At 38.5% G+C, this 23028-nt stretch overlaps 2 protein-coding genes across 6 annotated transcripts in view; one reads left to right on the top strand and one right to left on the bottom strand.

Annotated features, from left to right (window-relative positions):
• LOC134812954 (histone-binding protein RBBP4-like) overlaps positions 1-23028 on the bottom strand; it is a 152923-nt gene that overhangs the window by 72520 nt on the left and 57375 nt on the right. Inside the window, exon 1 of one of the 2 annotated variants that reach the window (XM_063820586.1) lies at positions 19698-19719. The exons of the other annotated variant lie outside the window; for it this stretch is intronic. The gene's annotated coding sequence lies outside the window, so the exon portion shown is untranslated. Of the gene's footprint in view, positions 1-19697; positions 19720-23028 lie in introns of those variants that run through there. 2 annotated transcript variants of the gene reach the window in all.
• LOC134812953 (dedicator of cytokinesis protein 7-like) overlaps positions 15448-23028 on the top strand; it is a 132937-nt gene continuing 125356 nt past the window's right edge. For all 4 annotated transcript variants that reach the window (XM_063820585.1, XM_063820583.1, XM_063820584.1 and 1 more), the window contains exons 1-5: positions 15448-15528; positions 15701-15823; positions 16630-16766; positions 19342-19429; positions 19819-19892. In XM_063820585.1, the coding sequence (XP_063676655.1) occupies positions 15496-15528; positions 15701-15823; positions 16630-16766; positions 19342-19429; positions 19819-19892 (455 nt within the window). In that variant the 5' untranslated portion in view covers positions 15448-15495. The remainder of the gene's footprint in view (positions 15529-15700; positions 15824-16629; positions 16767-19341; positions 19430-19818; positions 19893-23028) is intronic.

Genomic DNA, 23028 nt, shown 5'->3' with positions numbered 1-23028 from the left:
GAGAAACGGTAGAATTGTCTGATCTATTACTCATCCCAGATTCTGTATTATCACTGTCATTTTGAAATTCAGCACATCGTGGTCTTTTTCGTTTGCTAGAATTATTAAAGTGATCATTGATATGCTTAATAAAACTGTCCTCCTCTAGAAACTTTTCCCCACAAACTGAGCAGAGAAAGCCTCCAGCCTCTCCATTGAATTCACTCATCTCAGTTTTTACTTCTGATTTAAGAACATCACATTTATTTTCAACACAACAACCATCTTGTTCTGTAACATGACTATTTTCATGAACAGAACCTCCAGCAAAATCATGTAATAAACCTCATCTTGTACTCGTAGGTCAGGCTTATAATGACGTTCCCTGATATGTTCAAGGAAATACTTCTCGTAAAATAGTTGTTCACCACATGCTGGACACAGAAAACCGCCAGTTTTGCTTCTCAAATCCTCTTCTTCGGTCTTCACTTCGGTCTTTTTGTGAGAACATGACATCTGAAGAGTACTCTGGATTAATTAATAAATACATTCAGGTTGAACTGGAAATCAGTAATAATTCAGGAGTGCCGTGTATCAATCATAATTTTAGTATTATACAATGTTTTATATGATCAGGTTTCAATGGTTGCATTATAATATAGTTACTCGGACAATTGTAGAAATGGAAACAACTTGTAATTGAATTTATAGTACAATGGAAACAATCCATCAGTAAATGGTATTGAGTATAATTGCTACCATAAAAATTAAACAAATATTTTAATCTTCAATAAAACATAGAACTATACACCATGATACAAACAGGCATATATTATGTAAATAAAAGTTGATCTATAAGATCTCTAATACAATAAAAGCCGGCAGATTTTTTATTGTAATACTCATTCAAATCAATCATATATAATGGCGAGTAAAGTACATCAATACTAGTAACCTTTGGTGAACATGGCGATTATGAACTTTGAAAATGGTAACTTTTGGTGATCATGGAGAGCAAAGTACATCAAAGTGGTAGCTTTTGGTGATCATGGCGAGTAAGGTGCATCGAAACTAAGCTCTTGGTATCGTCGTATAGTATCAGAATACACATTTAATATTTCAATTTGATATTTCGAAAGCAAAACATTCAAATGGTGAAAAATGTGGCAAAATGGTGAATGATTTTTATGGTGAATCGAGTTTTCAAATAGTAAAATTACACCATTTTTCACCATTTTTCAACATTGGAAATCACCCGATATTCATACTAATTATTAATCATATTATGGTATAATAGATTTGAGCAAAGATATTGCAAAGAACCTTCAAAACTGAAGTACAATTAAAGAACTGATTTAACATTCAAATAGTTTTTCGCCGAAATATGTGTTCACTGATGTTTGACAAGACTACTTCGATGAAAAGTGCAGAATGAACTTCAGTGGTGTTCAAAAAGATGTTATTATTATCATTCCGAAAACTTGTACAGTTTTTGGCCGAAATGAGTTATTTCTAGTTTCTAGAGTGAATATTCATATATTAGGACGCAATGAAACTACCGGACTGCGATGTATGGGGACTTGCCACCCCATGGCAACATTAAAATATGTCTTTTGAGCTTAAAATATGTCTTTTGAGCTGTGATTTACGAGCTGCTGCATACGAACAATCTGAACATTTGAACGGTTTCTCTCCGGAGTGAGTCTTCAGATGTTCTTTGAGGTTTGATTTCTGAGCTGCTGTATAGGAACAATTTGAACATTTAAATGGTTTCTCTCCAGAGTGAGTCATCATATGTCTGTTAAGGTTTGATTTCAGACCTGCTGCATACGAACAATCTGGACATTTGAATAGTTTCTCTCCGGACTGAGTCTTCAGATGTTTTTTGAGGTTTGATTTTAGACCTGTTGCATACGAACAATCTGAACATTTGAACGATTTCACTCCGCAGTGAGTTGTTATGTGATATTGAAGTATTCTTTTTCGTGTAGTTGAATATGAACAACCAGGACATTTCAACGGTTTCTCTTCAGAGTGAGTCTTCATATGAACATTGAGGTCTGATTTCTGAGCTGCTGCATACGAACAATCTGAACATTTGAACGATTTCACTCCGCAGTGAGTTGTTATGTGATATTGAAGTATTCTTTTTCGTGTAGTTGAATATGAACAACCAGGACATTTCAACGGTTTCTCTTCAGAGTGAGTCTTCATATGAACATTGAGGTCTGATTTCTGAGCTGCTGCATACGAACAATCTGAACATTTGAACGATTTCACTCCGCAGTGAGTTGTTATGTGATATTGAAGTATTCTTTCTCGTGTAGTTGAATATGAACAATCTGGACATTTCAACTGCTTTTCACTAGCAAGAATATTTTCAAAAGAATTGGGAATCTCCTGAGAAACGGTAGAATTGTCTGATTTATTACTCATCCGGACATCTGAAGAGTATTCTGGATTAATTAATAAATACATTCAGGTTGAACTGGAAATCAGTAATAATTCAGGAGTGCCCTGTATCAATCATAATTTTAGTATTAAATTTATATAACTAGTATATCGAGTAAGGGCCGAAGTTTGAATGATGGTTCATGAAACTACACTGACTCACACTCTGGAGGTCGTGGATTCTAAACTCCTATAACAATAAGCTCCGATGTGAAATGTGAGAATGTGCACGGCCAGGCCATGACAAAATACGGTGCAAACTTTATTTCTCACCTTTGCGTCAACTCCAGTGCAGTATCTGGATTCTGGAGCAACCTCTGCAAACGTAACACTTATTGATAGCTTTAACCGTACAAATGTGCTCTATAATTTACTGCAGATCTGATGGTTCTTGCTTGGATGCAGGATTGATAACTGCCCGCTGTTTCTTGATCGTGACTTTGGGACAAAGAGCGCAAATGTGCAAAGGCTCGCCTGTAGAAAATGTGACGAGTTTAAGTTTCTTAAAAACAGTCAACTAATTTATTGATTCCCTTGAATTAATATTCCTACTGACAGGTAATTCGTCATATTGATTTGTTCAATAAGGTGCTAAAAGCAATAACTAACATACAACATGCTTAACTTCTTACGGAACAATCTTAAATCACCTTTATCACTGAACCCCAGCTATAGAAACGCCTCTAGGAGGAAATTCTGTACTTTATAATTTAGCTTCTACTCGGTCACAGTCAAAGTTGCTATCTGCATTATCACCTGTAAAAGATGTATTATAACACGAGAGAAATATAATATAATTGAATTTCTACTAATGTGTGAAATTCTATTGTCATAACCATAAACTTGCGCTTTCAAACATCTTGGTTATTGACATTATATAACGCAGTCAAAAATATATAATATCTGTAAACATATTTATATCATAATGTGTGAGATTACCGAAGCATTCCCTGTGTTTTCCCACACATTTTTAATTGTAAAGCGATTCGCAGTATCCAGATGTCTCCATGTATCAGAATTCGGCTGTCATCTACAGGGTGGGCCAAAAGTCAGTACCCATACGTTGGCCTTAATAGCTCCGCCGTGTTTTATATTTGAGAGCTGTTGCTTTGCAGATGGCATACTGTACTTACTGGTTCGAGGATTCCGTCGTCAAAATTTGAAAATTCGAATATTTTAGACCACGCCCATTCAATATTAAAACACCTATATTGTTTTCTCTGAACATGCTGAACGCCTAATTTTTTCAGAGACGGTAGATTATCAAATGTTGCATATGATCTGAAAATATGATGTGAAACAGATCAGAAATGACGAAGTTATCAAGCATTTTCTGTATCTCGTTAACAATATTGACTGGGTGAATATGTGACACCGTGACACGACACCTTAATTGGGCACCCTTAACAATTCCCATAATGTTTAACGGGGTAGTTAACGGGGGCACCTTATCACGTGATTAAGTAAACCAATCACCTGATCACACGTAATGAATAAACTCGTTATGCTTCATATCTCGGTCATCTGAGAAGCTACAGTTCTAATTCTTTCAGGACAAACGTAATTCGAATGGCCAAACACAATTCAATAACATTTAGCTTGATCCGACTATCCAAACTATCAAATAAATGTGAAAATGAACCTCCATTTGAAAAAAATGAACGCGAATATTTTTCGAGTTGACAAATTCCTCGAACCAGTGGTGGTACTAAGTCATACCAGAAAGAAGTATTTAAATTGGGCACTCAGTGACTGAGCTATAAAGGCCAACGTATGGGTACTGACTTTTGGCCCACCCTGTATCTTCGTGCGTACGTTCTGGAACAACTTTTCAAGAATATTCATATCAGATATGAATATTAGTTGAAGATATGACCTTCAACTTTTCGTATCCCAGATCTAAGTCATTTTTTGACTGGAGAGCGAACAAAGGAAAGTTTGTTAATTATTTTTGATAAATCATACTTAACATTGTACTTTATATTAGTAGAGCGCATTGGACGAGTTGTTGCACTTACCTTTGTGTTGCTTAAACCCTCTCCTGGCACATAATTCATAAACTACACATTCTGGAGTAGCTTTTGAAGGTCACTACCTTATTGGAATTTTCTGCAACCAGCATGATAATATGGCCTTAAAAAATGTTCGAATAAATACCCGTGTAGGAACCGACCGGATTGGGGTTTTGGCTGCCGGACCGGATTCAGCCGGATATGGATCTCAAATCCGGCAAGCCGGATTTTGCCGGACCGGAACCGGTGGTTTCAGAGTGAATTAAAAGGCAGCCGGATTTTGCCGGATTTTGCCGGATGTTGCCGGAAAATTTCCTTCCTTTCCACGCCTAATCTTCATCGAGCACTTCTTGCAGCTTGCATAACTATAAGGGATCCCATTTTCTTTTGAGTAGAACAACCAGACGGACGATGTTTTAGATTTACTACTACTCGACTCGACTTAGGGCGGCTTCAACGTCCGAACAGATATAGTTTTTTTACAAATCTTCCTATCTACTACTAGACATTGCTTAAACAAGCAGTACGTAGCAGACACAATGTAACACGAGTAGACACGAGTCACGACACTAGACGAGTAATAATCAGAAATGATATCTAATTGGCATATGCTGCCAGACCCCTGATTGAGCGCGTTTGTGCGAATTCCCTTTTTTTCATGCAAGTCTGAGTATCATTGGGTCACGTGACTTACAACCAGAGGTGCTTAATAAGGTTGTTCGTAAGCAGGCACTGTCTAGTACAGTACTAATCACCGTCTGGCGTCTAGAGCTGAGTCACATGATTGCAGTAATGAGCTAATTAAGTAGCTACCCAGACCCTGAACACGTGACCTTCATATTTCGTATTTCATAATCAGAAGATTAAATACTGCCAATTTTGCGATTATAGCCGGGGGCTAGCCCAGGGAGGTGGCCCAAAATATTTTCCGGTTTTTTCTAAGTCCGCACCTACCCCTCGATACACTATTCTGTATTCTGGACTCAAGGTTTCCCCCGGTAATGCGATCTCGGAAGGCAGGCCTCCCCTTTGCAACACGAGCTCGGAAGCGGGAGCTCTCGATACAGGAGCTGTACGTCTCGAGAACGACTCGGACCGAAAAACTTCTAAGTCAAAATTTTTCAAAGTTTTTCTGAAAACCACTTTTTTCCACGATTCAGGCTACCCTGTTCATTATTAGCCGAAAATATTTTTTCGGTTTTTCGAAGTCCGCACCTACCCATCGATACACAATTCTGGACTCGAGGTTTCCCCCGGTAATGTGATCTCGAAAGGCAGGCCTCCCCTTTGCAATACGAGCTCGGAAGCGGGAGCTCTCGATACAGGAGGTACGTCTCGAGAACGACTCGGACCGAAAAACTTCTAAGTCAAAATTTTTCAAAGTTTTTCTGAAAACCACTTTTTTCCACGATTCAGGCTACCCTGTTCATTATTAGCCGAAAATATTTTTACGGTTTTTCGAAGTCCGCAGCTACCCATCGATACACAATTCTGGACTCGAGGTTTCCCCCGGTAATGTGATCTTGGAACGCAGGCCTCCCCTTTGCAACACTAGCTCGGAAGCGGGAGCTGTCGATACAGGAGGTACGTCTCGAGAACGACTCGGACCGAAAAACTTCGAAGTCAAAATTTTTCAAAGTTTTTCTGAAAACCACTTTTTTCCACAATTCAGGCTACCCTGTTCATTATTAGCCGAAAATATTTTTTCGGTTTTTCGAAGTCCGCACCTACCATACACAATTCTGGACTCGAGGTTTCCCCCGGTAATGTGATCTCGAAAGGCAGGCCTCCCCTTTGCAATACGAGCTCGGAAGCGGGAGCTCTCGATACAGGAGGTACGTCTCGAGAACGACTCGGACCGAAAAACTTCTAAGTCAAAATTTTTCAAAGTTTTTCTGAAAACCACTTTTTTCCACGATTCAGGCTACCCTGTTCATTATTAGCCGAAAATATTTTTTTGATTTTTTTTTCGGTAAAAAAAACTGAAATCCGGCAAAAATCCGGCAAATTTTTTTCCAGCCGGAGCCGGAACCGGAACCGGATTTTGAAGCCGGATATCCGGCCGGAACCGGATTCAGCCGGATTTCCGGTCGGTTCCTATACCCGTGTATAGTAATGATAAATAACAAATTCTGTGGAGTGTGACAGTTTAATGTTGCAAGATTTTGAGAGATAAACAAATCACTTACCAGATTGAGCATTGTTGTGGGCACAATTGTGCCAGCCAAAGTCACCTCTCACACAAATACCACCATCCGGGAGGACTGGCTCCTTCTTCAATACTCCTGTTGACAGAGTCCTCTGCAACCGTCACTGCCGCGGTCTATATCATCAGAAAACTCCTTCTTTCCAACTCTGTTACAGTGTGGCGGGAGCCATGTTACTATAATTGTAATTGAAACTGTACATCATTGATTTGAATTGCTTGAAGTCAGGTAATGACTGCGCTAAGACAAGCTTACTTTATTATGTTACTAGAAACCCCGTGGTCACAGGGAGGAAGCTAATAGTATTTTTTGTTAGTAAGTTTAAATCGAGTCAAAAAATATCATACACAACCGTTAGAGAAAGACGCAAGGTGTAACATGCGTTACACCGTGATAAGAAAGGCATTATGGTAGCAGAGAATGCACTATGACAGGAGAATGAGCGAAAGTAATGCAAATGAAAAAAGGGACCGAACTGCTGAGGTGATTGAGTGAGTGAGATGCTGCATTGCTACTGGCTGATGTATTACGCTATGCAAGCGCGCACTGAGGGACTTTATGACGTCACGAGGCCACTGCTTATTATTGCAATAACACGCGTTACACGTACGCTAGAGAGTTGATTCTTTCGGCGATACGATTTTTTACCAGTTTGTCACAGCTGATTTAAATCTTAGCCAAATTGGCGAATACAAATTCTTGAGTTAACTGGTCCTTTAAGTAATTAGTGATTATGTTATAATATGTGAATGACCCCATTTCGGCACTCAAAATATAGTCATTTCACCATACTTAAAAACTATCCTTAAAGAAAAATACATAAATTTTGACATTTTTATACTCATCGGTTCAGGTAGTGTTTGGTACAGATTAACCTAGAACCATGTATAGGTTTGCCACATAAACTTTACATACAAATCAAATGAATACCATCCAATTAAACAACCACCTAAAACATCAGAAACGAAATGCCTCCCAGTAAAAATGCGAAGGAAAGTTATTATGCCACACAGTCCACAGACAAAAGATAGCAGTTTTCCATGAACCACATATGTAAACATAAATCTAACTATGAGTAACATCTGCAAAGCGTGACCAGATGGGAAACTATAAATATCAGGTCCATGTGTTAGATACATGTCATTGTTTGATGAATAATCAGGGCGTTTTCGTCTAACCATTGCTTTGACACCGCCAGTAAAAATCACATTCACCAGCTGAGCCAACATAAGATTAAAGAAAACTACAGACAAGGCACAATCTTCATAGAAATACTTGAAGTATATGGTAGCCAGAAATGATCCAGGGATAGTTGTTGCAGAACTTCCAAGAACTTCAAATGATTGTGTGATGATGTTCAGAACCTTGAACTGCATAGAGTCTGAATCTAGTTGCCTCAAAAGAGCAAGCTTTCGTGATATGTTGTAATCCAGCCTATCTGCTGTTGCATGCAGTGACAAATCAGCACCCATTCTGTTTCCTAAGAACAAATTTTGATGGTCAAAACTTTATTGTTAAGAGCTTAAATTTTTGAATGTTGCCAATAGTTTTTTTTTTTAAATTCAGTTAAACAAAAATTTCAATTCTATGCCATTTATTACAGAATAAACATGTTTACAATAAATCAATTTGATATTTAATGGAATCCTAATTGAATGTGTAGTATGGCTATTGAACAGATTCAATAGTTAAGAACTTAAATTATGCTGCAAACAGCTTCACTCCATTTGAAGGTTACTTTATACTAGTAGGTGTCAAATCAGCGCCCATTCTGTTTCTTAGGAAAAAATTCAGAGTCAAAACTTTTTTTTCTTCTTTTTTTAAAGAGAGGTTGGGCCAAGATAGCCCACAAGAGGATAGCATCAGAGATGCTCTGCCTACCTCTGGGGTGTGGTAACCCTGGGGAAGGTTGCCGGTGAAAACAGAATGAATGGTGGAGGATGGTGTAAGAAGTGATATGAGTCAAGATGATACACTTAAGTGCCAGCTGGGTTTGGAAAAGGAAAATGAGACAAGACAGCATATGAGTTGATACACTATGTCACCCTGGTCTGATCCAGCTTTTCCGGCACAATTAAGCGTTTGGTTCGGTTTGCAAAATTTACAATCGTGGTGATGTGTTGGTTGTCGAATATGTCATTCACAAAGAGGTAGTAGTCCTGGAAGTATTAACCTCTTATTAGAAGTGCCTTTTCAGGCGACTTTTAGCAAGGCTAATCATGTAGGAGTAGTCAAAAAGCTTAAGTTTAGGTGTAATTGTGCTCCAAATTTTGGTGGATCTTGATATAAAGTCATTAGATGGGAGTTGTGAAATGAGAGTGGTTTCCTTTCTAGAAGATAGCTGATAATACTGTGGCAGTGATACCCACACGTTTCAAAATCGGGATGTTGTATACTGTGGCAGTTTCCCACATAAATGTTTTTTTTAAGAAAAAAAAGGGGGACCCCCAACCCATATAGCTGAGACACCTCACAGCAAATAGACCAAAGTAGCTCTTGCTTGTGAACGGTGCATCAACTACCCGCTGAAGCGGTGGGATGGGAGTCCCCCCTGGGATCATTTCGTCCGTAAAATTGTATACAATATAAAATAGTACAGTAAAATATCTACAAAATTTACATAAACAAATCTAACAGACCTCAAAGCTCGTCTTCTAGGGAATGAGGTTGAGAATGAGCTTTGTTGTAAAGGATGCAAATTGTGAATTGGTCGAATATGGAAAAGATATTTTCAATTTAAGTAGATCAGGAGATAAAATTGTAAGCACTAAATCTAACAGTATTGATAGCAAATATCAATAAAAGACAATTTTTAAACGTTGTCAAATAATTTTTTATCAAAGCGTGTTATCAGCTTTTGGAATAAATTGCCATCTTTTGTTAGAAATTCAGTGTCTGTTATCGATTTTAAAATTAATCGAGGAATTTAAAAATACTAATATTTTAATAAACACAGTAGCGGCAACCTTTAAAAAGTGTCAAATACAGTTTTTAAAAAGATTAAGAGTGCAGATTAATCGACGATGTCAATTCGTCGCAGCTTGGCGCGGCACAATAGCGCATTTCACCGATCTAGCTGTGAGAAGCCTCATTGAGTGCGCGGCGCGGCACAAAAACGCACCGCGCTACAACCAAGGGGCCTTTTCACAAAAATTTTAGTAAGAGTGCAATATTTAAGATATAGGGAATATATTGATTTTTTGAAAGGTTGTTTTTATATCGGGTCTTTGTGACAATTATAGGTAAATTATTCTTTGAATAATTTGTATATGTTCTTATTGTTTCTTTTCGATATAATCTACACTCTTGTAGCGCGATGCGTTACTGTGCCACGCCGCGCACTTAATGAGGCTTCTCACAGCGATGAAATTTATATAAATCGCTGAATTTTTGGACGCTGCTGTCGCGCGCGCGCGACAGCAGCAGTGAGCAGCAGCGAGCATTGTCATACGTTGTATGACCCGCCGCGCACGAAGTGCGCGGCTCCCCCTGTATCGTCGAAGTATAGTGGAGCGACCGGGGGGTCACCACGTGATACAAAGCGAGCAGCAGTTTGCTCACTCCTGTGAGGCTAGTAAAACATGAATTCGATTGTTTAGGGCTCGGATTAAGGTTAGAGTTGTGGTAAGGGTTATGGTTAGCTTTGGAGTTATGGTTATGGTTATATTAGGGTTGGGATTACCCAAATACCTTACCGCCGGCAGGGCTTGCTTGTATCACGTGGTGACCCCCACTGTCGCTTCACTTTACCCCTGTAGAGTTTCAACGATACAGGGGGAGCCGCACACTCATGCGCGGCGGGTCATACAACGTATGACAAGGGCTTGCTAGAGGTGATCGATTTTCAATAGCACGTTTGTCCTCGCGTGTCACATCAAGTCCACCTTTTGCACGCTGCATTTAGCCTAGTAGTCATGACAACGACATTACTTTGCAAAGTTTAAAAGCTGCGATCTTTTATTTAGCCCAAAATCAAACTTTTCGGTTTAATTCAAAATCTACGTTGTCCCAAATTTTGCTCCTGGGGAGTCGAGCTTACTTTAAATTTACGAAACGGAAATTTTGTTGAAAACCGGAAGGTTCTATTTATTTTACTTTTGGAAATATACCCCAGCCGGTAGGGTTTGCTGGGCCTAACCTACGCGCGTTTAAAAGAATGTGCACTTTCATTTTAAAACGTTCACTTTGACAAACCATAACTCTCCACCAATCAAATCAAATTTCAATTTTAAATATCAAAATAAATAAGTAAAGAATTTCGCCAACACGAGAGGGAACGCTTGGATAGTGTAGTAAAAACGCCATCTTCACCCTCAAAATCGACTTTTAAAACTTCATACATTTTCCACCGAAATTATAAGTCTTATATCGCAAAACACCCCCTACCTCCCTGCACCTCCCCCTTTTTCCCCCTTCCTTCTGCTTTCTTTTGCAGCTGAACTATGAACTCTCAGCTCTCTCGCACACCCAGAACACAGAAAACCTTACCGCCGGCAGGGCTCGCTAGAGGTGATTGATTTTCAACAGCACTTTTGTCCTCGCGCGTCACATCAAGTCCACTTTTCGCACGCTGCATTTAGCGTAGTAGTCATGACAACGACATTACTTTGCAAAGTTTAAAAGCTGCGATCTTTTATTTAGCCCAAAATCAAACTTTTCGGTTTAATTCAGAATATACGTTAGAGCTAATTTTAAATTTGCGAGACGGAAATTTTGTTGAAAACCGGAAGGTTCTATTTTTTTACTTTTGGAGATTATATACCCCAGCTGGTAGGGTTTGCTGGGTAGGGTTTATGTAAAACCGTTTTGTACGGCTGCAAAACCATAAAAACCAAAGTCACGTGAATTTTTTGGGCGAGCGAATTAGTAAAAGGCTAAAGATTGGGAAAAACATTTGACGGATGTTACTCGTCTAAATTTTTTCGAAGTAGCGCGCGCCGCTTTCTTCTCGAAATGTTAGCCCGAAATGTTGGCCCGATGGCACGTGCTACGAAGTAGTGCGCGCCGGGCCAGACCATTAACAATGGTCAAAAGAAACATTTGAAGATCACCCTTGGCCTCGTGGGTCCAAATTCAAATCTAGACTATCCATATATAGAAACAATAAGTTCATTCACCTAGCCATGAGTCTACGCGTACTGCGTGACGCGCTTCTTTCACGCTACTGTAAGCAAAAAGGCTTTGGATAGAGCAAATAAGTTTAATATTTACATAAAAATTCACGTGCTGCTAAAAAAAGAAAAAAATAACAATTATTAAGATTCTTAAAATGAATAGTTTTTAATTTACTTATTTAATCCATGTGAATAAGTTATTTGTACGACAATTTGAGTTAAACTTTTTTGTTTAACTCAAATTATTGAGTTAAACAAAATTTAACTGAATTAGTGTTTCATTTACTGTACTGGATGTACTGTGTAAAGTTTGACTTTCTTCCACTTCTGCAATTTTTGACAAAATCAAACTTCATGGTTATTTTTAACTAAATTTTGTTGGAAATATATTTGTTGCTACACGCTGTATAGCATGTGGGTCAAGCGTGGTGCCGCGCCTAAGCAGCAAAAAAGTTATTTATTTTAAATTTATTTTTGTATCTCAAAAATGATTTAAAGTTTTTAATATGACGTAGAATTAAATCTATTTCCGTACAGCCTAAGTATGCTCGTTAGAAAAACTATGAACATGCTAGCTTTCTTTATTTTTGTTAGTCGGCTGACATCTTGGGTTGTACTGGATGTAACAAATTTAATATCGGATGTCTACTTATATTTATTATGATATAATTATTCATTGTAATGGCAATAAAATTTCAATTTAGTTTTACTTAAATTTAGTTTTACTTAATTAATCATAGTAATACAAAATTGTTAATAATTAAGAATTTTCTCAAAATATCCACCGGCCTTCTTGGCAAGTACTTGAGGAATGTTACTCGTCTAAATTTCTTCAAAGTAGCAAGTGCTAAGAAGTAGCATGCGCCGACTAGGCCATTATCAATGGACAAGGCAAGTATGTATTTCAGTCGACTATTTAAATTGTTTATTGGATTATGATTAATCACTCTGTCACATGACTTTTTTAACCCGTTCTCTAGCTGGTCCTGAACTACTATTCGAAACCCTAACCCTTTAATCTGATCCCAACCCTAACCCTAACCCAATCCTTAACAAAAGCATATGCTGAAACCCTAACCCTAACCCTAACGAGAAATTAGACCAACTTCCTTATATAGTAACTTACCTTTCCTCTCGAAACTTATTGAAAAGAGTGTCCAGAAACAGATGACTAAACATCTTGACCACCACAATCTCCATGCTGAACATCAAAGTGGTTATAGGTCAAACCATAGCTGCGAAACTGCAACCCTCATGTCATTAATACAATGATAGAAGTACAGATTATGCACATTCATGATTTCATGAGTGTTGAAGAGGGGTTTAGTATGCTCCTTTCTGTAGAATTCGTCGCCCAGGATTTGCTCCCCGTAGGATCTGCATCACGCACTAGTTTTAAATTTATCCAAGTATGCTTCTTTATCACCAAACATTATGCGGGCACACATTTTCTGTGCTTTGAACAGAGGTTCGAGTTTTTTATAAGATGCTCCTCCCCAGACAGTTATACCATAAGCAAGATAGCTTTCAAACAGAGTGTGATACAGATCTTTATGGAGTGATGTGGAATGTTATCTTTTAAAGCAGCTGGCTTTAAATAAAACAAAATTTTATTTTATACCCACAATCTCATGTTGTCTAGACAACGGGTATCTAGCCACAGTCAGCCAGTCAGCAAATTACCCCGGCATTAAGGGGGCATACACCAAAACAGTGGTTTGTGCCGTCCAGACCAAATGACCTCATAGGCAGTTCAGTGACCTTCTAGCGCACCGTTTCCACACCAAAAAACATTATTTTGAGAATACCCATTTTTGTAATCGACCATTTCCTGGTTAAGAGTGCAATTTTCGGAAAAAATTATTTTGTGGTTGAGACGCTATAAGTTAATCATTTCTTGCGGTATCGGGTTGAAATTTTGCTCGCCGTTTATTCACATCTATTTCAAGGTGTGTGTAAAATCTTGATATCGTATCTAAAAAGGCTGGTGTGTTATGAATTTTTAAAGTCAAAAAGCTAAAATTGTCCTTTTCAGGCTTATTTTAACAAAAAGTCAGTCAGGGAAGATCGGATTATTTGATGCTTGACATCAAATTGTTCTCTGAATTCTGGCGCAGTTTTTGATGCCCTCAAAAATGTTTTTACTCATTCACCTTCTGATCTATTGGACCTCAAAGCCAAACAACAAATTTAGGCACATTTTTCGTTTTTAATATTTACTGATTTTTCCAAAATTTTGATAGGAATGTGCTAGTGACTTTTTGAAGAGTGCAAAATAACCGCAACTAGCACATTTATATATGAGTTATGAACAACAAAACACCCTAAAATGCTTCCCTTTGAAGTTATGGGAGAAAATGTGATTTTTTGGCTTTGCAGATAAAAAATCACATTTTCTCCCATAACTTCAAAGGGAAGCATTTTAGGGTGTTTTTTTGTTCATAACTCATATATAAATGTGCTAGTTGCGGTTATTTTGCACTCTTAAAAAAGTCACTAGCACATTCCTATCAAAATTTTGGAAAAATCAGTAAATATTAAAAACGAAAAATGTGCCTAAATTTGTTGTTTGGCTTTGAGGTCCAATAGATCAGAAGGTGAATGAGTAAAAACATTTTTGAGGGCATCAAAAACTGCGCCAGAATTCAGAGAACAATTTGATGTCAAGCATCAAATAATCCGATCTTCCCTGACTGACTTTTTGTTAAAATAAGCCTGAAAAGGACAATTTTAGCTTTTTGACTTTAAAAATTCATAACACACCAGCCTTTTTAGATACGATATCAAGATTTTACACACACCTTGAAATAGATGTGAATAAACGGCGAGCAAAATTTCAACCCGATACCGCAAGAAATGATTAACTTATAGCGTCTCAACCACAAAATAATTTTTTCCGAAAATTGCACTCTTAACCAGGAAATGGTCGATTACAAAAATGGGTATTCTCAAAATAATGTTTTTTGGTGTGGAAACGGTGCGCTAGAAGGTCACTGAACTGCCTATGAGGTCATTTGGTCTGGACAGATTTGGTGTATGCCCCCTTAAGTTCCTCCTGTACAGTCTATTGTGAGTCTCTCAGTTTTTGACAAAAAGTTGGCTTAAAAAGTGCCATTCTGCACAAAAACGTTGCATCTGACCTTACTTTTCTGTACTGTCTAACTTAGACAGTACAGAAAATATTGTAGCTACATTTTACCATAAGCAAGATAGCTTTCAAACAGAGTGTGATACAGATCTTTATGGAGTGATGTGGAATGTTATCTTTTAAAGCAGCTGGCTTTAAATAAAACAAAATTTTTATATGAATTAATGTTTTCTTCGAACAAGTAATATTATAATAAAAAGGATTATCTAAATCATGCACTCGTTAACTGAGTAATAAGTAATATGATTGGGCCCATGCTTGTACAGGGGTTGCACTCGATATTGTCTGTGTTTTAGTGACCCTTTTGATTGATTGCAATGATTTCGTTTCTGAGGGGTTTTCTCATAATTGAGTACACTGTCACTGGTTTCTAACAAGCATTTTATGAGCATTTTTAAACTCGAGTATGTAATTGATTAATTTGAAAAATTTTAATTAAAAATGTCTATCTTTGATAGCAGAGTGTATAATGTTTTTAATACTGCCGAGAATATTGTCTTAAATATTATTTTGGTACTGTAATACAATAATTTATGAATTTTAGATATTATGTTAAATTAGTGTTCCTGTTATGTTGACTGGATATGGATGATGATACTAGAGATCTTATCACTGCAGTGAGTACACGATTCACATAAAAGTATTATAATGTGTATTGCATTATGCAATTAATGTTATAATTTAAGGTACTAATTGATGATTACGGTATTAAATTTATAGTATGTTGGAATTTATGTATTAATGCTTTTCATTGAAATTGAGGAATTTACTATAACGCTTGATTCCCAGGTCGGTAGAGGTAAGCTGTCAGACCCTCTCAAATATGAAGAGTGGATCGATGATAAAACTAGGATTCTTAAAGAATGTGATCCACATATTGATCTGATGTTGTTTCCGGATGACGATATCGAGGTATTTCCTATTATTTTCTATTTGAACAATGAACACCATTTTAATAAGATCATCTCCATACAAAACAAAATATGCAATCCATAGAGGGAGTGACGTGTTAAGGGGGGGGGGGGGGGGGGGTCTTCATCAAAATTCTCTTGAAATCGACTTTATAGTTGTTTCTGATAGAGGGGAGTGATATCTATCAGCTGCTTTTGGTCCCATGGAAAAATATTGTTCCTAGCTGAAATTATCGGCGGTCTAAGGTCAGCGCTTATGCGTAATTGTATTGCGCAAGCGATTTTCAATCGCAAATTCTGAAAATCGAGTCTAAAAATCTATCTTCTCCCACAATTTTTGAGCAATCACCCTGAAACTTTCAGGATATGTTCTAGGGACCATTTAGAAGAGATCGATCATACAAAATTTTGAGATAGGCCTTTAAACATTTTTTATTCAATTTTGAAAATCTTGGACCTCGTTTTTTTACGATTTTTTGAGGTCCAAGATTTTCAAAATTGAATAAAAAATTTTTAAAGGCCTATCTCAAAATTTTGTATGATCAATCTCTTTTTGTGGGAGAAGATAGATTTATAGACTCGATTTTCAGAATTTGCGATTGAAAATCGCTTGCGCAATACAATTACACATAAGCGCTGACCTTAGACCGGCGATAATTTCGGCTAGGAACAATATTTTTCCATGGGACCAAAAGCAGCTGATAGATATCACTCCCCTGGCCTCTATCAGAAACAACTATAAAGTCGATTTCGAGAGAATTTTGATGAAGACCCCCCGGCCCCCTTAATCTAACACTACTACTGCAGGTTACAACGTATTCGAAAGAGTTCAGGACAGGAGATGATATGGTACCCGCACAAGCTCTAGAGTATAACCAAGAGAATCCCCATGTACAAGACAATGTCAAAATGACAATACAAGATTGGAATGTTGTCAATAGAAGGTATTGCTAAATTTCACCATAAATCATGTAAGTTTGGACATAGGAAGGACCCCTCCCTTTGTTTCAGTGGCTTCATTTCAGTGGACTAGGTATCTGGTATACAGTTGTTTTGTTTAGGACCAGGTATCTGGTATACAGTTGTTTAGGACCAGGTATCTGGTATACAGTTGTTTAGGACCAGGTATCTGGTATACAGTTGTTTAGGACCAGGTATCTGGTATACAGTTGTTTAGGACCAGGTATCTGGTATACAGTTGTTTAGGACCAGGTATCTGGTATACAGTTGTTTAGGACCAGGTATCTGGTATACAGTTGTTTAGGACCAGGTATCTGGTATACAGTTGTTTAGGACCAGGTATCTGGTATACAGTTGTTTAGGACCAGGTATCTGGTATACAGTTGTTTAGGACCAGGTATCTGGTATACAGTTGTTTAGGACCAGGTATCTGGTATACAGTCTAGTTGTTTAGGACCAGGTATCTGGTATACAGTTGTCTAGGACCAGGTATCTGGTATACAGTCTAGTTGTTTAGGACCAGGTATCTGGTATACAGTTGTTTAGGACCAGGTATCTGGTATACAGTTGTTTAGGACCAGGTATCTGGTATACAGTTGTTTAGGACCAGGTACCTTACAAGACTTTTTTGTGGCGGACCAATTTGCGACGACCGAAATTTTGGCGGTCCGAAAATATGGCGAAATTGAACAAAAACCGTCACATTTCGGACGTCACAGAAAATAAGGGTATTTTTCATCATTTTGAAAGGAAATTCAAAATTTTCTAAAAATCGGTAAAATCATGTTGAAACAAAATGAAACTTATAAATCGATTTCTTCATCTTCCTCTAAGGGGTCCGGCTCGACTCTTTCAGTTTCACGCTGTTCTCCAGTGTACTCCCAGGAGTAAGATTCTCGGATAAGCTGCTTCATCTTGTACACGATGTCTCTGAGGCCTTTGAAAGTAAGTTTCAACTTGACTTCCAATCCACCGGAGGGTATAGGGGAACGACGGTGTCTGCTATCCTCAACAACTCCATTAATTTCCCCACCGTGGCACATGAAATAGTGACAATGTTTACTAACTTCTAACGGAATATGTCAGACGGTTACTCACTGTGGAACAAGCAAACCTCTTCCGTCCTTTATCCGCTTCACGGCACACGCATACCGATCATGTTGAAGAGACACATCGTTAGTTTCCCGATGGATAGTAACCTTCTCACCATCGTAGATATCAGTCCATGTGGTTACTTTTCCGGAACAAGATCCTTTTTAAATTGACTTGAGTAATAAGATGATTACTGATTAGTGCTGATTTTAGTATTTCAATCTAAAATCTAAATTTTACTCTACTGATCAATGACAGTATATCTGCATCACATGACTTATTGAGTTTGGTATTAAATTGTTTATCTTGACTTAGTCTCTTATAAGACGTTTATGTTAGCACATAAATGTAATTTATTGTAAATTTAAAACGTATTACTTGACATTATTTGTCCCACCATCATATCACTAACTTTTCAAGAACAAAATGAATCGATGAAGCCACAATTATTGGAATAAGCTACAAATAATGCGACGGATTCTATTACGACGACCGAAATTTTGGCGGTCCGGAAATATGGCGAAATTTCGGGAAAACCGTCGCATTTCGTACGTTATGAAAAAGTCTTGTAAGGTATCTGGTATACAGTTGTCTAGGACCAGGTATCTGGTATACAGTTGTCTAGGACCAGGTATCTGGTATACAGTTGTTTAGGACCAGGTATCTGGTATACAGTTGTTCAGGACCAGGTATCTGGTATACAGTTGTTTAGGACCAGGTATCTGGTATACAGTTGTTTAGGACCAGGTATCTGGTATACAGTTGTTTAGGACCAGGTATCTGGTATACAGGGGGGGGGGTCCAAGGGGAATTTTGGGGAACTTTGGGAAAGTCCCCCAAGATTTCTGAAGTTCCCCAAAAAAAAGTTCCCCAAAACTCCCCAAAGTTCCCCAAAATTATTCAAAATTTCTCTAATGTACATTAATACCCATTAATGTTAACATGTATGTTATTATAAGGTATTGAATCTTAACTTACTTGTTGATACTTGCAGCATGATAATTTTTTTGGCATGATAATTTTTTTGGGGAACTTTGGGGAACTTTCTGAAGTTCCCCAAACAAAAGTTCCCCAAAATTCCCCAAAATTCCCCAAAATTATTCAAAATTTCTCTAATATACATTAATACCCATTAATGTTAACATGTATGTTATTATAAGGTATTGAATCTTAACTTACTTGTTGATACTTGCAGCATGATCATTTTTTTGGCATGATAATTTTTTTGGGGAACTTTGGGAAAGTCCCCCAGGTTTCCTGAAGTTCCCCAAAATAAAGTTCCCCAAAATTCCCCAAACTTCCCCTTGGACCCCCCCCCCCCTATACACTTGTCTAGGACCAGGTATCTGGTATACAGTTGTTTAGGACCAGGTATCTGGTATACAGTTGTTTAGGACCAGGTATCTGGTATACAGTTGTTTTGTATTTCTATAATATTATAATAATATGTAAATGCACTGTCCTCAGGTACGAGAAAAGTAGTTCAACGTCGACATTGTCCGACGATAAATCAAGAACAGCCGTCGATCACAAATACGAAGTTGATCTTGCCAAGGTAAGATGATATATTTTTGTAAACACGTTATCACCCCTGGATGCGATATAGAGAGGGGGATTGTAACTAGCAACCTAACCTAGCTCTATATCGCTAGGTATAATCCCCCTCCCTATATCGCTAAGTATAATCCCCCTCTCTATATCGCTAGGTATTAATGCTTTTCATGCAAACAAGTGAAAACGAATCTTTTATGTCATGTATCCAGGGTTTGGACTGGAATTGCCCGCTTAAAGAACTTCCATCGCGTTACATTACATAATTTTCTCAATAAATGTAATAGATTTGTAGTGTTGTAATTAGTTTAATTAGGAAAATTGAAATATTATAATCCCTGCGCATTAGTTATGCGTGTTATAATCCCCTTCTTTATATTGCTTTCATTTCAGAGCGTTCTAACGACGGAAGAGCAGGAAGTTATTCAGGAGAATGAGAGTAACCGCTCAAGTTTCGCCTCACTCAGGTGTGTTGTGTTGTGTACCTATAAGAGATACCGGGTGCTGTATCCCATATTTACCTATAAGAGATACCGGGCGCTGTATCCCATATTTACCTATAAGAGATACCGGGCGCTGTATCCCATAATTATTAACCTATAAGAGATACCGGGCGCTGTATCCCATATTTACCTATAAGAGATACCGGGCGCTGTATCCCATAATTATTAACCTATAAGAGATACCGGGCGCTGTATCCCATAATTATTAACCTATAAGAGATACCGGGCGCTGTATCCCATATTTACCTATAAGAGATACCGGGCGCTGTATCCCATATTTACCTATAAGAGATACCGGGCGCTGTATCCCATAATTATTAACCTATAAGAGATACCGGGCGCTGTATCCCATATTTACCTATAAGAGATACCGGGCGCTGTATCCCATAATTATTAACCTATAAGAGATACCGGGCGCTGTATCCCATAATTATTTACCTATAAGAGATACCGGGCGCTGTATCCCATATTTGCCTATAAGAGATACCGCGCCGGGCGCTGTATCCCATAATTACCTATAAGAGATACCGGGCGCTGTATCCCATAATTATTTACCTATAAGAGATACCGGGCGCTGTATCCCATATTTACATATAAGAGATACCGGGCGCTGTATCCCATATTTACCTATAAGAGATACAACTCAGCAGATATTGGTACTTATAGGCGTCTTATAGAGGGTGTCAAGAGTCGGAAACTGCCAGCTGTTCTGACATTTATAGACTTTAAGAAGGCTTTCGACAGTGTACATCGTGGGAAAATGCTCAAGATTCTAGAAGCTTACGGCATTCCAGTCAAAATCGTACAGCTTATAGTTATTCGGCTCATGTACGAGAAGACAATGGCCAAAGTCCTAACTCCAGACGGAGAAACGAAATTGTTCGAGATACTTGCAGGTGTGTTACAGGTTGATACCTTAGCACCTTACCTCTTTGCAATAGTCATCGACTACTGTATGAGGCAAGCCATAGGCGATGATGCGGAGTGACTTGGACTCACTCTCGAATGTAGAAAAAGCAGAAGAGTGGGGCCCAAGATCATCACCGATGTGGACTTTGCAGATGATATCTAGCACTTATATCTGAGGACATGGACAAGGCTAACGAGTTCCTGCTCAGAGTAGAATCGGCGGCAGCAAGCGTGGGACTACACATAAACGAAGGCAAGACCAAGGTCATGACACTGAATATGGAGGATCGATCTAGCGACCTACAAAGTCGATCCGGGGAAGCCATAGAAAATGTGGATGATTTCATCTACTTAGGCTCCTGGATCGAGAGCACAGATAGGGAGATAAGGGTTAGAAAGGGAAAAGCGTGGGGTGCCCTACATAGACTGAAGGATATCTGGAAATCCAAACTCTCAAAGAGCCTCAAGATTAGATTGTTCATAGCGGCTTGTGAATCAGTACTGCTCTACGGATCAGAAACCTTGACACTGACAAAGGCTCAAGAGAAAAGTTTGGACGGGACATACACAAAGATGTTGCGTATGGTGCTGGGTATCTCATGGAAGGACAAGGTCAGCAATATAACTTTGTATGGTAGCCTCCCAAGGCTGTCAAACAAGTTACGAAGCAGGAGATTAAAAATGGCGGGACACTGCATCCGACATCCTGAGCTACTTGCCAGTGATTTAGTCTTATGGGAACCTAGTACCTACGCAGCGCACGGTAGAGCACAGCAAGGCCGAACAAGACAAAGCTACTTGTCTATGTTACTGAAGGAAGTTGGGACAAACTCTAAAGAGGAACTGCGAACCCTGATGCGGGAGAGGGATATATGGAGGGGGTTTTCTGGCGTAGATCGGACTTAGCTCCAACATAGTAGTAGTAGTAGTAGTAGTAATGCAAAGTTTAGCGTGTTATTGCCTTCGGGGGGGGGGGGGGGGGGGGGGGGGGATCAGGTACCAAGTGCCGGACATCACGTCGACTAAGTGTAGTTTTGGATATTTTTCACTAGACCCACCCACCCCCTTAACTTTGCGGTACTAACTGTTTTTTTGGATAATACGTAAGACACCCACCCTTTTTGCCGCGGTACTAACTGTCGAAAAATCGTGGTACTAACTGTTTTTTGGTATATAGAATAAGATACCCACCCATAAATTGCTTTAAACAGCTCATTAAACATTGGAAATGGGAAAAATATACCCACTATTTAGTAGGGGTTTTGTTTTCAATGTAGTCGAATTAGATAAAAAGTTACACAAAACATTTTAAAATTACAAAAAACCCAAAAAAAAAATGTAAAAAAACCTCAAAACCCATTCCCAAAATTGAAATTTGAGGTAAAATGGTTTTTTTGGGGTTGGACACCCAAAAAATGAACCCCTTAGTACCATGTACTAACTGTTTTTCTGGAAAATGGGCAGTAGACTCACCAGTTAGTACCATGTACTAACTGTTTTTCTGGAAAATGGGCAGTAGACCCACCAGTTAGTACCATGTACTAACTGTTTTTCTGGAAAATGGGCAGTAGACCCACCAGTTAGTACCATGTACTAACTGTTTTTCTGGAAAATGGGCAGTAGACCCACCAGTTAGTACCATGTACTAACTGTGTGTTTGGGAGAAAAAATGACCCACCCACCAACGTCATGTCCGGTACATGTGTACTGGGTGTACTGGGTGTATAATGTTGCTGTACATAATGATGCATACAAAGATTCTATGGAGCTAGGGTAGGGTGTAGTTATTATAGGGAGCTAGGGTAGGGTGTAGTTATTATAGGGAGCTAGGGTAGGGTGTAGTTATTATAGGGAGCTAGGGTAGGGTGTATTTATTATAGGGAGCTAGGGTAGGGTGTATTTATTATATGGAGCTAGGGTAGGGTGTATTTATTATAGGGAGCTAGGGTAGGGTGTATTTATTATATGGAGCTAGGGTAGGGTGTATTTATTATAGGGAGCTAGGGTAGGGTGTATTTATTATATGGAGCTAGGGTAGGGTGTATTTATTATAGGGAGCTAGGGTAGGGTGTATTTATTATATGGAGCTAGGGTAGGGTGTAGTTATTATAGGGAGCTAGGGTAGGGTGTATTTATTATAGGGAGCTAGGGTAGGGTGTATTTATTATAGGGAGCTAGGGTAGGGTGTATT

The sequence above is a fragment of the Bolinopsis microptera genome, chromosome 3, assembly GCF_026151205.1.
Source record: "Bolinopsis microptera isolate Bmic1 chromosome 3, MBARI_Bmic_1.0, whole genome shotgun sequence".
Classification (NCBI taxonomy): Eukaryota; Metazoa; Ctenophora; class Tentaculata; order Lobata; family Bolinopsidae; genus Bolinopsis; species Bolinopsis microptera.
The sequence above is the reverse complement of the archived record's forward strand: the minus strand, read 5'-3'. Positions and strand labels throughout refer to the sequence as shown.